Consider the following 17,300-nt stretch of genomic DNA (forward strand, 5'->3'; position numbering starts at 1 on the left):
TTAGAACCTGGCCTGGTACACTGTAGCAGTTTAGCATTTGGTTTTCAAATCTATGTAAAATAGCAGACCTGAATTTCAAGTTGTTTAAGCATTTTTATATAAGAATGATTTGTAATCGCAGAGTGCATAAGCAGCTTGTTGCAGAGTTGCAGAGCTAGTCATGAAACAACATGAAACAGTTTATAATATTTAATTGCGAACATGCTCACATTATAAAATATTAAGTTACTTGGCACTATAGTAATTTCTGTAGGGTTGAGCTTGTGTTTCATAATAATGGAATATCCTATAAGTCACCATTCTGAGAAACAAATTCTGAAATATACTCAGACCCAACATAGGGAACTGGAATGAAGTCACTGAAAAAAATGCACAAAATCTAATTAATACATATTTTGTGGATTTGATGGTTTAACCATGTAAGAGTTGCACAGAAAATAGAAAACTGTTAAGCCAGTGAATAGGAGAAAGGTGTTTTGTTTTTTGTTGTTGTTTTATTTTGGAAATATTTCAGCTACATAGAAGCGGGGAAAGCTCTCAGCCCTGTATACCCACCGTTCCTGCTGGGCGGCTGACTCCCTCTTTGTAAGAATACTCTGCTTCATGTCACCCAGGCTGGACACTTGGGCAGTTATCTTCTTGGCTTACATATTCTCTCATTTTTACATGTTTGTTTTTTTGTTTGTTCGTTTGTTTGTTTCACTTGTGGCTCAGCGTGGCTGCCAGCTTGAGCTCCTCCTGCCTCTTATCTCCTGTGTGGACGTCTGGACCTCCACACCAACTTTTGGTCCTTCTTTGTTAGTGTTCTGTTTGCCACCAGCATTTCATTCCTTTCAGGCTGACTGACTGGGGCCCCTGTATCCAGCCTGCCATTCACACTGCTGTAGCAAACTTCCGAAAGCATGGCTTTTCTCTTATCCATAATCTTTTAGTAGCTCCCTCCAGACACTAACCTTTTTAAGTAGCTTGAATCTCTTTTGGAGTTTTTGTTTTTAATAGAGAGCCAAGTGTGGTGTTTTACTTTCTTTTTAAATGTATGAGTGTTTTACCTGCATGTATATATGTGCCCTGGGTGCATGTCAAGTGTCCCAGTGTCATGAACTGCCGTGTGGATGCTGGAAACTGAACCTGGGTTCTCAGCAGGAGCAGTGAAAGCTAAGCCATTGTCTCTGCCCCTCTTTCAGAGTTTAGATATTGCCTTTACATACTGGCTTGTAATCAACCTATAGCTTGCATTCTCTGAGCATGACTTGTGATCTTTGCCATCTCGAGGCTTTGGATGTGCACTGTGGTTTTCCATCTCAGTGAGTATTGCTGGTAGCACATCTCTCCCTGAAATGGCACACTCCTGTATCTTTTACCTGCTGAAATCCAACTCAGGCCTGAAGATCCCACTCATGTTTCTTCTTGATCTAAAGGCCAGTCCTCATTATCTGAAGGGAACCCTTGCCTCTTAGACTCTTTCCTGGTTTGTGACACAACCATGCTTTTAATGATTGTCTTATATATAATATCCCTTTCTCACTTGTAAACACTCCAAGGGCACAAACTCAGTTAATTATAAGATTCTTGTCACATACATACATACATATATATTTTACATATTTGGGATATTTTGTCTGCATATATGTGTCTGCATATACCATGTGTGTGCCTGATGAATGCAGAGGCAGTCAGATCCCCTGGAACTAGAATTACAGATGGTTCAAAGTCACTATAGGAGTGTTGGGAATCAAACCTGAGTCCTCTGGAAGAGCAGCCAGTGTTCTTAACTGCTAAGCTGTATCTCCTGACCTTGTCATTTTTATAGCACCTAGAATAGTGAGTGCAACTGTAAAAGTTCAGCAAATTTATCATTGTATTGTCTGAACTGTACTGTGTGCTTATTCTGAGTGTACTTAAAATGAGGGAAGACCAAACGTGTGAAGCAGGGACTGTGCCACAGAGGAGGAAACGAGTGTGGTCACCAAGTACTTTGCTCCTAGAGCAAGTAGTTGGTTAGAGTTGTAATGAGCAGCTCTGAGAGCTTGAGAGTTCGTGCCCAGCTTGGAGGAGTTGGGGTTAGCTGGGATGCTTCTTTCTTAGATCTAAAATGAGACTATTAATGTAGTATGTCATGGATTTTTAGATTCAACTTTAAGAAATTGTAGGGCTGGGGGAGAGAAGGCTCAGTGGTTAAGAGTGCTGCTGATCTTCAACACCCATAGCGGTGGCTCATAGCTGCTTCTTATCCCAGCTCCTAGGAATTCAGCACCCTCTTCCTTATGGTCTTCTGTGCGCGCACACGCTCACACACACGCACGCACACACACATGTGCACGCACACACACGCTCACACACGCGCGCGCACACACATGCGCACGCACACACAAACACGCGCATGCACACGCACACGCACACACACACTTTATTTCTGAAGTGTCAGAGTTGGAATATTGTAGAGTCCTGGCTGGAAGCGACAGGATATCTCTATTATCTGTTTTGCTCTTTCCACCAGTTTCCTGAAGTTCCTGAAGTTGCTGGTCAGATGCTGACTTTGCCTTTGGTGTGTGTTTTGTTGCAGATGGTGTAGATGGGAAGCAAGCACGGAGAACCAACTCCAGCACCCCATTGGGGGAGCTGTTTGACCATGGCCTGGATAGTTGGTCGTGTGTTTACTTTGTTGTGACTGTGTACTCCATCTTTGGCCGAGGACCGACTGGTGTCAGTGTTTTTGTTCTTTATCTCCTGCTATGGGTAGTTTTGTTTTCTTTTATCCTGTCTCACTGGGAGAAGTATAACACAGGCGTTCTTTTCCTGCCATGGGGATACGACATTAGCCAAGTGGTAAGTATATATTCTACCCTCATTGTCCGCATGTTTTAAAGTTTATATTAACCCTTTTCCCTGCTGTCCGGCATTTTTTAATTAGAACTGATATGTGGGCTGGAGAGGTGACTCAGAAGTTAAGAGCACAGGCTCCTTTGTTTTCAGAATTACCAACTTCAATTCTGAGCAACTACCTGGCAGCTTATAACTATCTATAACTTAAGTTCAAGGGGAACTCATACCTTCTTCTGACCTCCCTGGGTACCAGGTGCTTGAGTGGTGCACGGATACACATGCAGGCAAAAACACACATACAGCTGGGTTGTGGTGGCACACGCCTTTAGTCCCAGCATTCGGGAGGCCAGGAGGCAGAAGCAGGCAGATCTCTTGAGTTTGAGGCCACCCTGATCTATAGAGTGAGTTCTGGGACAGCCAGGGTTACACAGAGAAACCCTGTCTCTAAAAACTAAACCAAACCAAACAAACAAAAGAACCACAAACATTAAAAAAATAATAATAATAAAAATAAAAAAGGGAGAATTGCTGTGTGTTTTAATGTTGTCTTTTCCTGGGAGGAGGACTGGGATGGAGAGGTAATGCAGTGCTAGAGCCCCTACCTGTCACGTACAGGTCCATAGTTTCTGTCCCCAGCATCAGTGACTCCAAAATACACAAAACTAAAACGTGACAACAAACCCTAGGGTACCTGGCACTTAGCTTTACCAGTTCCCAGCACATAGCCTCTGGTTTCATGTATGTTGTCTGTGTTTTCCTAAGTCTTTACAGGAAATGTGGTTAAGTGCTTTGTCACGTATCTCTAAGTGATAAGAGCTTTAAAAGTGTTATAATTACAATGCCATTATTACATTACAATTTAATAACTTAGTGCTATTAAATATGATTTGCTTGGAGGAAGATGCGCACATCTGATGAACTGTTGGCTCTCATCTCCCTTGCCAACCTTAGTGAGTAGAGAGAGCTCTGGGTTACTCTCCCTGCCCTTGAGTCTCAGCTTCTGGTATGGTCATTTCTCCATTTGCCATGAGACTCCAGTGAAGAAGTCAGAGGCCGGAGCATGTTTGCTAATGGAGGTCGGTTAGGTGAGCAAATCAAGTGGTCCTATGACTTAACCAGTTTGTGGACTGCCTTTGAAAGGCTCCACATGCTCACTAGGTGCCGGCATTGCCTATAGTAGCTATCTGATGGCAACACTGGAGGAGAAGAGTCTCTTACAGGCAGGTAGATATAGCAAATTTCAGCTCATTTTTAGTAATCACTTTAATAAGACTTAGTGCTGCAGAGAGCATTGCTGGCTCCCTGGATTTTCATCTGTTAATGCCTCTGTTCTGTCTGTTTCCCTTCCAGACTATTTCTTTTGTCTACATAGTGACTGCGGTTGTGGGAGTTGAGGCCTGGTATGAACCTTTCCTGTTTAATTTCTTATATAGAGACCTATTCACTGCAATGATTATTGGTAAGAAGCTCCATGTCGAAGCCTGTTTAACCTCACTTTGTTATAAAAGCCGGTGTGACTGTAGCGAGGGGTGACCTCGTCCCTGTTCTCCATCAGGCGCCCTGCGACCCTGTGCAGTGTCCGCCAGAATGTGAACAGAAACAAGGCGGCTTTTGTTGTTGAGTACCAAGCCTTTTCTAACCAGAGAGGGATACCACAGGAGATCACCACACGAGCTTTGTTAGATTATTATTCAGTTTAGTCTAGCCTGTGTTAGAGAGTCTACATTTAGTGGACATTTCATACCTACCTCAAGCTGAAAATTGTTGATTTGAAAGAATACGATAGATGATATATGGAGATTTTATGACCTATTCATCCACCTAAAAGATTAAGCCTCTCTTCTTCTTGGATTCCTCCCTTATGTCACTGAAGGCTGAAGACTTTTGGTTGTGGTCACCATCTGTATTAGACAGGGGTCTCTGGAGTCACAGAACTTATGGGTAGTCTCTGTATAGTAAGGGAATTTGTTGATGACTTACAGTCTGTAGTCCAACTCCCCAGCAATGGTCAGGAGCAGCTGTGGATGGAAGTCCGAGGATCTAGCAGTTGCTCAGTCCCAGGAAGCAAACAGGCGAAGCAAACAGGCGAGGGAGGGAGGGGGGGAGGGAGGGAGGGAGGGAGGGAGGGAGGGAGGGAGGGAGAGAGGGGGAGGGGGAGGGGGAGAGAGAGAGAGAGAGAGAGAGAGAGAGAGAGAGAGAGAGAGAGAGAATGAGAATGAGAATGTATGAATCTTCCTTCTTCCAATGTCCTTATGTAAGTCTCCAGCAGAAGGTGTGGCCCAGATTAAAGGTGTGTAACACCAGGCCTTGATCTGGGACTTTTCTCTGATGACCTTGAGATCTCCCTGCCTTCTGGGATTCATAGCCACTAGGCCTCAAGATCTCTGCCAAGATCCAGGTCAGAAACTTGTATCTCTCAGCCTCCAGATTAGGATCACAGGTGTGCCTTCAATTCTGGATTGTAGTTCATTCCAGATAAGCGTCAGGTTGACAACCAGGAATAGCCACTACACCATCCTTATGCCCTGTCTGTGACTGTCTCAGAAGCCTCCTGTCTGCCGCAGAGCCTCTTCCCACTGTCACCTCAGCCCAGGTTATTTTTCCTTTTTTTTTCCTTTTTCTTTTTTGAGGCAGGATTTTATGTAATCAAGGCTGGCCTTGAATTCCTGATCCTCCTGCCCCCAGTTCCCAAGTGCTGGGATTAAAGATGTGTTGTCCACATGACTAGCCTAAATATCCATTAAAGCACATGGTTTGCATTTTTAAAAAATTCCCATATAATCGGTGTTCATGTTTTCTTCTGTAAACTCCACAGGACAAGCTGCCTGGTTCATGTTTTCTTCTGTAAACTCCACAGGACAAGCTGCCTGGTTGAGACTCACTAATAGTAGGAGAGCAAAGGTTTAAAAAAACAGCAACATAAAATAAAACCACTCCATACAAATAAACATCTGGTAGCTAAAATAGTGATTCCTAAGTGTGTGGGCCAGAACCACAGAAAGGTCTGCACTGACTACAGCAGTCATCAGATGTTCCTAAGCCTTTTCTAATCTACCCTTTAACAGGGTGCACCAGCAGGAGTAGGGAGGGTGTGTTTAGATGAAGCAATAGATCAATAGCCTGCAAATATGCCTTCTATTCTACTTAGATCTTTAGTACTTTTTCTAGGACCCCTAAAATAGTAACCTGGAATCCTTCACTTTTTACTGCTTTCCAGACTGCTGGTGCTTTCCTTTACTGGTCAGCTGTCCTGCTGATGCCTCCTTCGGCTAACTTGAAAGTTAGCATGTCCACAGTAGGAAGCACACACCGTCTAGTTGTCTCGGTATAATCATGATGAGAGGGTTCAGGCATTGTATGTCAGTTCCAACTTTGAGTGTCCTTCACCTGGTGGGACTGCAGACATTGATGGGCTTTGTTTAGCCCTTCATTTGGCAGACAGGTGGGGGACTAAAGCTAGTCTTATGATAAAAATAACATAAATTCAAACGGTTCCAAATGGAATCTGATAATAAAGGGACTGCTTTGTATTGTGAGATCATCTTCAGATATATATATGTTTATATTTTACTTCAGCATACAAGCATTGGCTTTTTAAATTTTTTTTCTTTCTAGTTATAGAAGGTATTCATGATTACAAAGTGAAATCTATAAAGCAATATATTTATAGAAGTGTAATTTTTATTCTACCGATTCTTTTCCCTCAGCCATTTTTGCTTGTTATTTGTGTGTGTGTGTGTGTGTGTGTGTGTGTGTGTGTGTGTAGGTCAGTGGACAAGCCTCCATGTGGGCTCAGGATGGGGCTCTGAGCTTGGCTGACGGTAAAGCATCTTTACTCACTGAGCCATCTTTCTCTCCAACCCTGTTCTTAGCTTATAACTTATGGCTTAGATTTTCCTTGTTTCCATATTGTAAGTAAATGCATGTTTCATTTTCTCATTTTCTTTGTAGTTGCCACACACACACTTGATAGTGTACCCACTATAGTAGTATATAAGGATTTCCATGTCTCTTCCTCCAGCTTCCCGATACTTCACTGTGTGGATGTGCCATAGCAGTTCAGCCAGTGTTTGGGCTGCCTCTGTGCTCTCGCTGTTGCACACAGTGCTGTAGTGTAGTCTGTGTGTGTCTTTTTATATTTTTTTTCCCTAGGCTAGTATGGAAGAGATCCCTAGAAGTTGAATAGTTCGTGAAGTACAGATCATGCACTGTGGTTGTGTTGAACACTTCCATACTATTGTTGATTGTGCATGCCTGTGAGTGATTGTAAAAATGCTTATTTATAGTTTTACCATCATAGCTTATTGTCACATTAGTTACCCTGATAGGTAAGAAATGATATACTTGTAAAGTTTCAGTCTGCCTTTCTCATGAATGAACTCACGCAGGCTTAACAGCCATTATGTTTGTTTTTCTGTGTGGCTTATATTCTCTAGCCTGTTTTCCCTAATAGAATTATTGGTCACTTCCTTTATTCTTAGAGGCACTTGTGTTTTAGGTGCATTAATCCTTTGGGTTGACTAGGTTTCTCACTTGTCTTTTAAACTTCTAGATACTTTTTAGCTTGGTAGAGCTTTTTGTCGTTTGTTTGTTTTTATTCATGTTTATTCGTGCTTTTGTTTATATATGTCTGTGTACCATGTATGTGCCTGTGCCTATGGAGGACAAAGGGTCACTGGATCCCTGGATCTGGGGTGACAGATAGTTGTGAGCCACCAAGTGGGTGCTGGGAACTGAGCCCGGGTTCTCTGCAAGAGTAGCTAGTTCTCTTGAGTCATCTTTCAGCCCCATGTTGATGGCTTATTTTATGTTTTTTAATTCTATGCATATGAATATTTTGCTTGCACATATATCTATGTACTACAAAGGCCAAAAGATGATGTCAGGTCCCCTGGAACTGGAGTTAAAGATGGTTATTAGCCACCATATAAGTGCTGGGAACTGAACCCAGGTCCTCGGGAAGACCAGACAGTGCTCCTAAGAGCTGAGCCATCTCTCCAGCCCTACATCTTGGTGATTTTTATTACTACAAATGTTACTATGTGATAAGTTAGAAATGTGAAAAATAAGTTTTTTTGGCTTTTGAGTTTTTTTTTTGTTTGTTTGTTTTTGCTTTTTGTAGCCACATTATCCTTAGGTTGCATTTCATTTCACTTAATGCTTTTTTAAAATAAGTTCTTTGATTTTTCTGTAGCTATTTTACTCTCTGTATTTTAAAGTCTGTCCATAAGTTATAGCACTGTGAAAAGCAGGTCTGCATATGTGGGTTCACTACTGCATACTTGATAGTTACATAGATCAACCTTTAACAGCTAAGTGTTCTTTCCAGAACATAGGATACATTCCCGTTGGAGAAGACATAAACAGCTTTATCCTTTGGTGACTTAAACAGACGCAGAGTGTCTGTCTCCTTAGGTTGCATTTCATTTCACTTAATGCTTTTTTAAAATAAGTTCTTTGATTTTTCTGTAGCTATTTTACTCTCTGTATTTTAAAGTCTGTCCATAAGTTATAGCACTGTGAAAAGCAGGTCTGCATATGTGGGTTCACTACTGCATACTTGATAGTTACATAGATCAACCTTTAACAGCTAAGTGTTCTTTCCAGAACATAGGATACATTCCCGTTGGAGAAGACATAAACAGCTTTATCCTTTGGTGACTTAAACAGAACGTAGAGTGTCTGTCTCCATGCTTACCGTGCTTATAGTCTCTCCCCACCAAGATGTCTCATTGTGATTGATTGATAACAAATTTGTCTCCGCCTTATCCCAGTGACTTAGAGCCTCAGGTTAGCATCGGCCCTCCAGTGAGCCCTGGTTTAGAGTGAATGAGCGCTAAGAGCTCCCGAGAAATACAACTGACCCTCCCTTCCTCCTGACAGCTCCCTGCCCCCTCACATAGTTTCATGTAGAAAACTTGATTATAGTTGGCTTTGGAAGTAGAATAATTAATGTAAAATTATTTATTTATTTTTGAGGCAGTTTGCTCTTTAGTCTAGCCTGATCTGGAACTTTCTATGTAGTGCAGGTTGGCCAAAAACTCATCTTCTCCTTTGCCTCAGCCTAAGTTTTGGAGTTTTGTGTGCACTCCTGCCTAACATTTCTTTTGACATAAGATACTGACCAGGTTCATCTTTTAGTGTTTTTTTTTTTCTTTTAGCCAACATTTTAGAAATGGATTTTTGTTTATTCATTCATTCATTTACTTGGAATTGTTTCACAAGGCTGTTTTCTAACTTTGATCCCTTATAAGATCACAAGTCTATGTAGGGTACCAGAAACTGCAAGGTATTTGACTTAAAGATTGAAAGAAAGGATTGGGGATTTATACTCTGGGATTATAAAGCACACTGGAGGGCCAAAGTTGGGGATCAGATGGAGGAGCACTTGCTAGTGTGTGTGCTGGGTTCTTCCTCCCCTGGGACTGCGAAACAGGAAGATAAAGACACTAGGAAAATCATCCAGTCCATCCCCATCCAGCTGGGCGCTGCAGCTTGGAGCTGCTGATCTGTTCAGGAAGATGCAGCTGCTCACTTTCCAGAAGCAGTGGTTGGAGTTGAGAGAAAGATCCTTAGCTGGGTGTGGTAGAGCACCCTGTAATTCCAGTACAGGGGCCGCTGAAATAAGAGTTTGTGGCTAGTACAGCAGGTTATGAATATGAATTGATTTTCAGGCAAAGAGGGGAATGTCCTACTAGTGATATGCAGTAGGAGGAGCCACAGTCACTCAGGAGTGAACCAAGTCACCTTCAAAGTCAGAAGTGACACAGAGCTTACCAGTGGGAATCTTGGTGGGTTTCAAGAGTATAGTTTCTGGGGGCAGGATGAGCGGATGAATGCTAAGACTGAAAGCAAATGATAGGATTTGACAGGGTGAGCTGGGCCACAGTGTCCCAGCAAAGGGGTGGAGTCCCTTAGAATGGCCCTGGCATGGATAGGGAGGGGAGAAACTGGAGATTCTAGGAAGATTGAAAACTGGAAACAGCTCCTGAGTGGTTCGCCCGGCCTGCTTTGGAGTTCCTATAGATTTCCGGTTACTCTGCTGGGTGCTGTTGCAGCGTCTTCATGTGTAATGAATGACCCGTGCAGTTCTCAGACCCTGTGCATTACTATTTTACTATTCTGCTACAAAAATGAGGAAAATGAGGCAGGGGAAAGTTGGGTTGCCCAGGGTTATGGTTCTTTGACAGCTGATGATGAACCGAGATCAGCGTCCAGGCAGATCAGCGTCCAGGCGGGTTGCGGCCTCCGCGGATCTACCCAGCCTGGGCTTGCTCTTCACCTGCAAATGTGTTTACAAGAGTAGCTTTGCTGTAGAGATGAGCTTGAATCTAAAGACCACTGACTCTAAAACACCTGGGCGTTTTGCATGGATGCACTAACTTCAAATAGGCACTCTGGAATAATTTATAACAATTTAAATATTCTTCCTTTTAGGGTGTGCATTATGTGTGACTCTTCCAATGAGTTTATTAAACTTTTTTAGGTAAGTTTTTTGTTTTGTTTTGTTTTGTTTTTGTTTTTGAGTTGTGGAGAAACAAAGGAAAGAAAAACTCTTCAGCAGTTGTATGGTTAGCAGAATTTAAAGATCTGTTTACTTTTTGTAATGTGGACATTTTGAAATGGTTTTAAAACCTATATTTCAGATCTAGAGTGATAATTGACATAATTGAGGTTATCTCTGTTGGCTAATGTCACTTTAATTATAAAATGGTCAGTTCTTTTGTTAAGGTCTTGGGCTCTGCAGCCTTCGGGTTTGAGTGAATCAGTAGGTACTTTCTTGTTAATACTGATTTGTTCAAATTCTTTTAATGAAGGATTTAGTTTATAAGACCATAAGCCTTCTGAGTAGGTTAGCACCAGACTTTATGTTGACCTTCCTTCTCATGTAAGAGGCTGTGTGGATGGTCCTGCCTTTGTGGGGATGGTCTCTATAGTAGAGTTGAGGTGGAGCTCCAGTTCTGACTTTGCACACCCCATCTTTGCTGGCTACCCTCACTTGCTTTGTTTTGTAAAAATATATTTTGTTCTTTCACGTCTCAGTCCTGTGAACTCATGATTAATTAGGGTCTGAACTTCAGTTTTAGTCCTGGCCCTGGTAGCAATTATAAATTTAGAGCATTTCATCCTAAATTAACCTTCTATTAAAGTGGGGTTAATGATGCTGGTTCTCTGTGCAGTAGATAGGATTGTAAATATACAGTAAGCATATATGTGGAACTAGTCTGGAGACGATGAATGTTAGGCATATGTAGACTAAGCCAGCTCAGTCAGTCAATGGGTTCTCCAGGGAGCGAGCAAGGATTAAAAAGAAAAAAGATAGTTAGATCACACTGTAGCAGGACTCCAGCCTGTTCTGAGGCTGAAGCAGGTTTATTTTTTCCCAGTCTGCTTTTATACCATTTTAAGTACATGCACATAATGTCAGTTCTAGATAAGGAACAAACAGGCAATAAAATCCCACGATCAATTTCAGTTCTAGATAAGGAACAAACAAGCAATAAACTAAATCCCATGATCACTGTTTCCAGGGGCTTATCAGGATGACCAGGATATCTGGGCCTACTTCCCTGTCCTAGCCCAATGTCAAATTCCTGCCAAGTTTCTAGACGTGGCTCCAAAAGCTCTCCACGATATGTCTTATATGTAGCATTCTGTATCGACTTTTCAGAAGCTATAAGAGCAACACTCTGAAGCACAATTCTGTCTATGAAGCCATGGTCCCCTTCTTCTCTCCGTGTTTGCTCTTCACGTTGTGTACAGTGTGGATCCTCCGGTCACCTTCAGATATTTTAGAAGCACACCCTAGAATATTCTACTTCATGGTTGGAACAGCTTTTGCCAATATCACAGTAAGACTTTATTCTTTTTAAAAAAAAATCATATAAGCCAGATATGATAGCTTCACCTGTAATTCAGAGCCAGCTTGGGCTACATGAGACCCTCTCCCAGAAAACCAAAATAGCAAAATAAAAAAGAATCAAAGCAGCTTTGAAAGGAGTTTATGACTGGTTGGAGGTCAGAGGTTGGAGGTTGTTTCTTCACTACCATGAAGAAACCTAGTTATGCCAAGGCTTAGGAGGCTGTTTTGAAATTGTTCTTCACAAAGCATAGAATTTTAAAATTGGGAGCTGCTTCTTTTTATCCCAGCTGTTTTTCTATGCTGTGAAGGAACAGCCCCTATAGCATCTATATTATTCGTACATTTCTCATCTCATGGCAAAGTACAGAGCAGCTTAAGGAAGAGTTCAGCATTGGCTTCTGCTTTAAGACAGGAGACAGTTGACCACAGCAGGGGTGTCGGGGATGCATGGCATCTCCAGTGAGGAAGCAGCAAGGGGCCTATAGCTCTGTCTCAAGCAGAGTGGGCCTTCCTTTCTCCTTTAAACCTCCAGAAGCTCCTCCAAGCTCCTCCACAGATACACCACGCCCAGAGTGTGTTTCCAAGATGATTCAAAGTCTAGTCAAGTTGAGTGGAGATTAACCAGCAAACATCCTTGCTACATTGTCTTAGTCTCTTCTGATACCGTCCCAAGAGCTGTGCTTTAAGGGTGGGACTGGGGGGGGGGGGCAGTTAGGACCCTGAGCAGTTGAGAACAATTGAAAATTGATACATTCTGGAAAACTCTTTAAATGTGGATGTGGCTAGCTTTAAACATGCTTTGCTAATTAATACCCCCTTTTCCTCCCCTCTTCTTGCTTCTCCCAAGTGTCAGCTAATCGTTTGCCAAATGAGCAGCACACGGTGCCCGACTTTGAACTGGCTGCTGCTTCCTCTCTGCTTGGTTGTGGCGACAGTGATCATGGGTGGGGCCACCTCCCGCCTGGAGAGTGTTCTCCTTTACACACTTACGGCCGCCTTCACTCTGGCTCACATCCACTATGGAGTGCACGTGGTAAGTGATAGAGAACAGAGAGGACTGCCTCTTGGGAATACAGAAGGATGCAGGCCACGGTGGGGAGCTGCAGGGGGGCTGCGTAGTGCAGTCTGGAAATGTGGAGGGTATGCCCAAGTTATAGGTGATGGTGCTTATAGCAACTGCAGATGGTTTTTAAGTGAGTTCTTGTTCTAAATCATTATATAAGTGATTTTTTTCTTTTTAATTGAGAAAACATCGTTCTGTTCTTTTCTTTCTGTGGGACCAGGTAAATCCCATTAGTTTGTGTTTCTCTGCTTCTTTGATCCTAGAACAGTTTTATTGCTTACTAAGTTAATTTGGGGAAAACAAATACTATTGGCTACTAGGACTCCTCTGGCTGTTCCTAACCATGTAAGGAACTGGTCCCTGATCTCCACACATCCACATGTGTGACACAGCACATTGTGTACCATACACATACACAACAATAATACATAAAAATGACGTTCTCCTGGAGCCACTTGCTCAGTTGTGACTACGTTCCATCTCAGCCCCTCCCGGAAGACGGAGAGAACCAGTTCCTGCACTGTCCTCTGGCTCCACATCCGAGTCAGGGCAGACATGTGCCCCTCCCCCAAAGAAATACATGTAAAAAGAAAACAGGGAGCGGGGACGATGGCCTAGTGGTCAAGAGCACTGGCCGTTCTTCATTGGGTTTGGTTCCCAGCACCCACATGAAGGCTCACAGCCATCTGTAACTCCAGTTCCAGGGGATCAAATGCCCTCTTCTGGCCTCCATGGGCACTACACACGTGAACAGCCATATATGCAAGTAATGCCCATAGACATTAATAGCTTAACTTAAATAAATTTTAAGAAAAATGGAAAATAAACATGCTAACAGAAAGAGCACCATTTTTGTCTGTTTTTGTGGCATTTGCTACTTCTAACTAGAAACCACACAAAATCTTGACATGGGCTACTAACATATAAGTGAAAAGTATCAAAGAATTGTCTCCTGCCAGGGATATAGTAGCCAATATGGCCCTTGGGTCCACAGGTTCCATCCAGGCTAGGAAGCATTGCCCAGTAGAGTTTAAGAGGCTAAATGCAGACTCTTAGTTGCCAAGGTAATTGTTTTCTATACTAGCTGGTGTGGGTCAGGCAATCCTGTAGTTCTCAGTAGTTTTGAGTGTGTTATTTGTCTGCTCTGGAAGGCTCACAGAAGAACTAGAATTTGGTCCCGCAGAACCGTTCCTGTTTGTGGCAGTTTTTACTGTGCCAGTAAGTTGTGTGCAGAGGTGAATTCTGAGCATGTTCCCAGAAGAATCAGTCCGTGTTTGTCACTGTCGTGTGTTCTGGTTTTCTGTAGGTGAAGCAGCTGAGCCGACATTTTCAGATTTATCCTTTTTCATTGAGGAAACCAAACTCAGATTGACTAGGAATGGAAGAAAAGAACATTGGCCTGTAACCTTGAGAAAGTACTGTAAATAAATGCGTGTAAATACTTCATCCATCACCAGTGAACTCACCGGATCTGCTTGACGGACGTGGGCTCTCAGTGCGTGCTGTATGGACAGCAAGAACGAAACGTGGTCTCAGCTTGTGGGATTATGGACTTTCTAACTCCCAGCTTACTTTATTTTATTTTTTATAAAACCATGAGACACTTGGTTAAGCACAGTGTACATTAAACCAGCTACATGTTCCTAGCTTCATGAGTCCATGACGTTTTGACTCCTACAGAGTTGAAGATGATTTACTTTTATGTTTAAGGTCCCCAGATTGATTCAGGGAACACTAATGACATTCAGATAGCCACAGCATGTCTTAATATTCGATACTTTATGGTAGTCCTTAGCTGTGTGAGTGATAGACAGCCCAAATATAATGAAGAAAAGCATCAAAAAAGTCTTTTCGGCCAGAGGTGCCAGTGACTCCAGGACAGGGTACAGATGCCAAATCCTGGTTGCTCTCCAGTGAACTGCCTTTCCCACCTGCTATGGAGGTCGTCTCGTATCCTGGCTCTTATTATAGCTAAATCCCGATGAATGGTTTAATTTTCTTTTAGAGTGAAATGTTCTTCTGTTACTTAGTAGGGACTGGGCTGTAATTAGAGCTGGCCGTTGTGGCATAGCTCATTGTCTAATTGTGGCTGTTCCTCTATCAGCAGTGCATTGCTAGGATGGGGTGCCTGTGAGCTGTGATTTTTAAGAATACATGTGACAGTCCCAATCTTGTGTTACTTACATGTGAGGATATAGATAAAGTACCTTGTGAGAGGAAATTTAAGCCGGAGTTAGGAGTCTCAGAGCTCCACACTGACCACAGTTAGCACCCTGGATCTGTCTGTCCAGTCTTCTCTTGCTTTTCTTCTCTCCTTGGGTGAGCTGCTGTGGTCTTTATTCCCATAGAGGATAAAGCAGAGAGATAGTCTCTCTCCCCTAACTTGCCCATCTCCCTATTTGAAGAAAACTTTTGATATATATGCCTTACTGAGTATTTACTTCCCTTGACTTAAAATAATTTTTGAGGTTTACTGACAACGTAAAAAAAAAACCCTTTTGCTGTATTGTGGTTATTTTATAAATCACGACTTTTTATGAATGTGGAGATTTTTTTCCTTTGGACTTTTTCTTTATTTACTTTGGTGGTGGTGAAATTTACTTGCTGATTTTATTTTCTACTGAATGAGGTTTGTGCTTAAATGAAGAGTGTGTCTTAAACCCTTTTTTTTGGACAGGTTGCACTTGGATAAAATAGGCACCACTGTGTTGATATGTAATTAAATTCATAACTGTTATTTATCTATGAATGTGACCATCCTTAAATATTATAGCTCATTCCTTTGTTGAATATGTTTGCTGCTTTGTGAAAAAAAACAAAACCATTGGTACGTCATGTAAACATTTTAAAATTTTAATCATTGTTATCCAGGCTGTTGGAAATGCATCCAGGATTACAGTTCTGTGCTAACTTACAGCTCTGTGCTCAGTTTTAATCATTTGTAAAGCTTGCGTGTATTTGGGGACATTCTCTGAGACAAAAACATGAAAGCAAAAATTGGTGAGAGTTGATGTGGAAATGGATAATGGATTCTGTGTTCGTTAATAAATTGCCATCACGGAGGCCACAAAGGTGAGGCAGTTCCGTGGAGGTGACTGTTCTGTGACCCGTGCTCTGCGTGAGCTTGTTAGAAGGTGTTTGGCTAATCATTCTACTGTTTTGTCGATCTTGTACACAAAAATATTCATTTGTATAAAGGAAAATAACTGATAAATATTTATAAAATAATGAATTTGACCACAGGCTTTCTTCACCTTGTACAGTAGACTGAAAAATCATGTCCTATCATTTTGGGACTTTTTTTTTCTTTTTTTCTCTTTTTTCTTTTTTTTTCCAAATGTATGTTCTCTTTATTGCATCAAGTGGATTTGAAAGAAAATGTTTTGTGCCTTTTTTTTTTTTTAAACATGCCTCTGTGATAGTAAAAAGTTGTGTTTCCAGTTAGTTTTGGTTAGTTTTGTTGTCACTGTTGAATTGGAAGAGCATGCTGCTGGCAAGGGACATGGAAGCGAGCAGTGTTTCAGAACCCTGTGGACTGTGAGCCCCTCCGAGCCTGCTCACACCCTCCGTCTTGGTAGTGCGGCTTGAGATGCCCGTGTGTTGTCACGGTACAGCAGCGGATGCAGGGGTGGTTGTCAGGAGCTCTGTGTATCTGGCACGCCCCTTCCTATACATGTTCCCAAGTGTAAAAGGTACTGCAAGCTTATGCACGCTGTCTGGGTGAGTTTACCCCACAGCTCTTCCCAGGCAACACGGAGCTGCCCTTGGAGAGCAGCGTCACGGGTGGGAGCATACACACATGCTTTCTGTACTTGAGGAATAGGGGCCTTACCCAGTCTGGGCGTTTGCATTGGTAAATTGCATTTATGCTGCTGGACCCACCCATGTTACAGACACTGGCAGAAGTTTCTTTCAGGTTATGGCATGAAAAAGCCTTTTCAAGCTTGTCAGAGAATAATCTCCCTGTGTTTGAGAGGGTGTGGAATATAAAAACATTAACAGTACTTGGATAGAGGCTGCCGCCTGATCTTTCAATGACATTTATGATCTTATTGTAGTTCACTGCTTGAAATTGCCATAATCACTGTCTTTGCTTCAAAAATAGTAATAGAGTTTATAGGTTTTAGAGCACTACCGTGACTTTGAAGTAAAAATATAACCATTCTTCCTTGGCATTTCAATTATTATGATTGAAATACTTTTAATTCCAATTTTGAAAAGAAAATGTTGAGCATGGTTTAGGGTGTTCCAGTAGCACTGCTGATAGGCCATTTGCTCATCCTGAGGCACTGGAAGAGAGGAGTACATCGGGGGTAGCAAACACTAAATACATTAAGGGAGTGTGTGTGGTCAGAAGGGTATGAAAGCCACCTTGCTTCCTGACGCTGACTTCAACTCCGTGACCTATAGAGAATAAACAGGTCATTTGGAGGTGCTTAAAGTCAGGAGCCAGCACCTAGGACAGCAACCACTCGCTGCAGCCAGATGTTGCCACATTCACCTGGTGAGTACTGGAAATCTCTTGGCTGGTGAAGGAGCGGGAACAGCTCT

At 42.3% G+C, this 17,300-nt stretch overlaps 1 protein-coding gene across 1 annotated transcript in view; it reads left to right on the top strand.

The window, feature by feature from the left end:
- Positions 1-15,855, top strand: part of Selenoi (selenoprotein I) — a 38,932-nt gene extending 23,077 nt beyond the window's left edge. Inside the window, exons 5-10 of the mRNA XM_052186214.1 lie at positions 2,564-2,826; positions 4,174-4,282; positions 10,261-10,309; positions 11,495-11,675; positions 12,534-12,719; positions 14,056-15,855. Of these exons, the coding sequence (XP_052042174.1) occupies positions 2,564-2,826; positions 4,174-4,282; positions 10,261-10,309; positions 11,495-11,675; positions 12,534-12,719; positions 14,056-14,154 (887 nt within the window). The 3' untranslated portion in view covers positions 14,155-15,855. The remainder of the gene's footprint in view (positions 1-2,563; positions 2,827-4,173; positions 4,283-10,260; positions 10,310-11,494; positions 11,676-12,533; positions 12,720-14,055) is intronic.
- The last annotated feature ends 1,445 nt before the right edge of the window (positions 15,856-17,300 follow it).

Source organism: Apodemus sylvaticus, chromosome 6, assembly GCF_947179515.1.
Source record: "Apodemus sylvaticus chromosome 6, mApoSyl1.1, whole genome shotgun sequence".
Lineage (NCBI taxonomy): Eukaryota > Metazoa > Chordata > Mammalia > Rodentia > Muridae > Apodemus > Apodemus sylvaticus.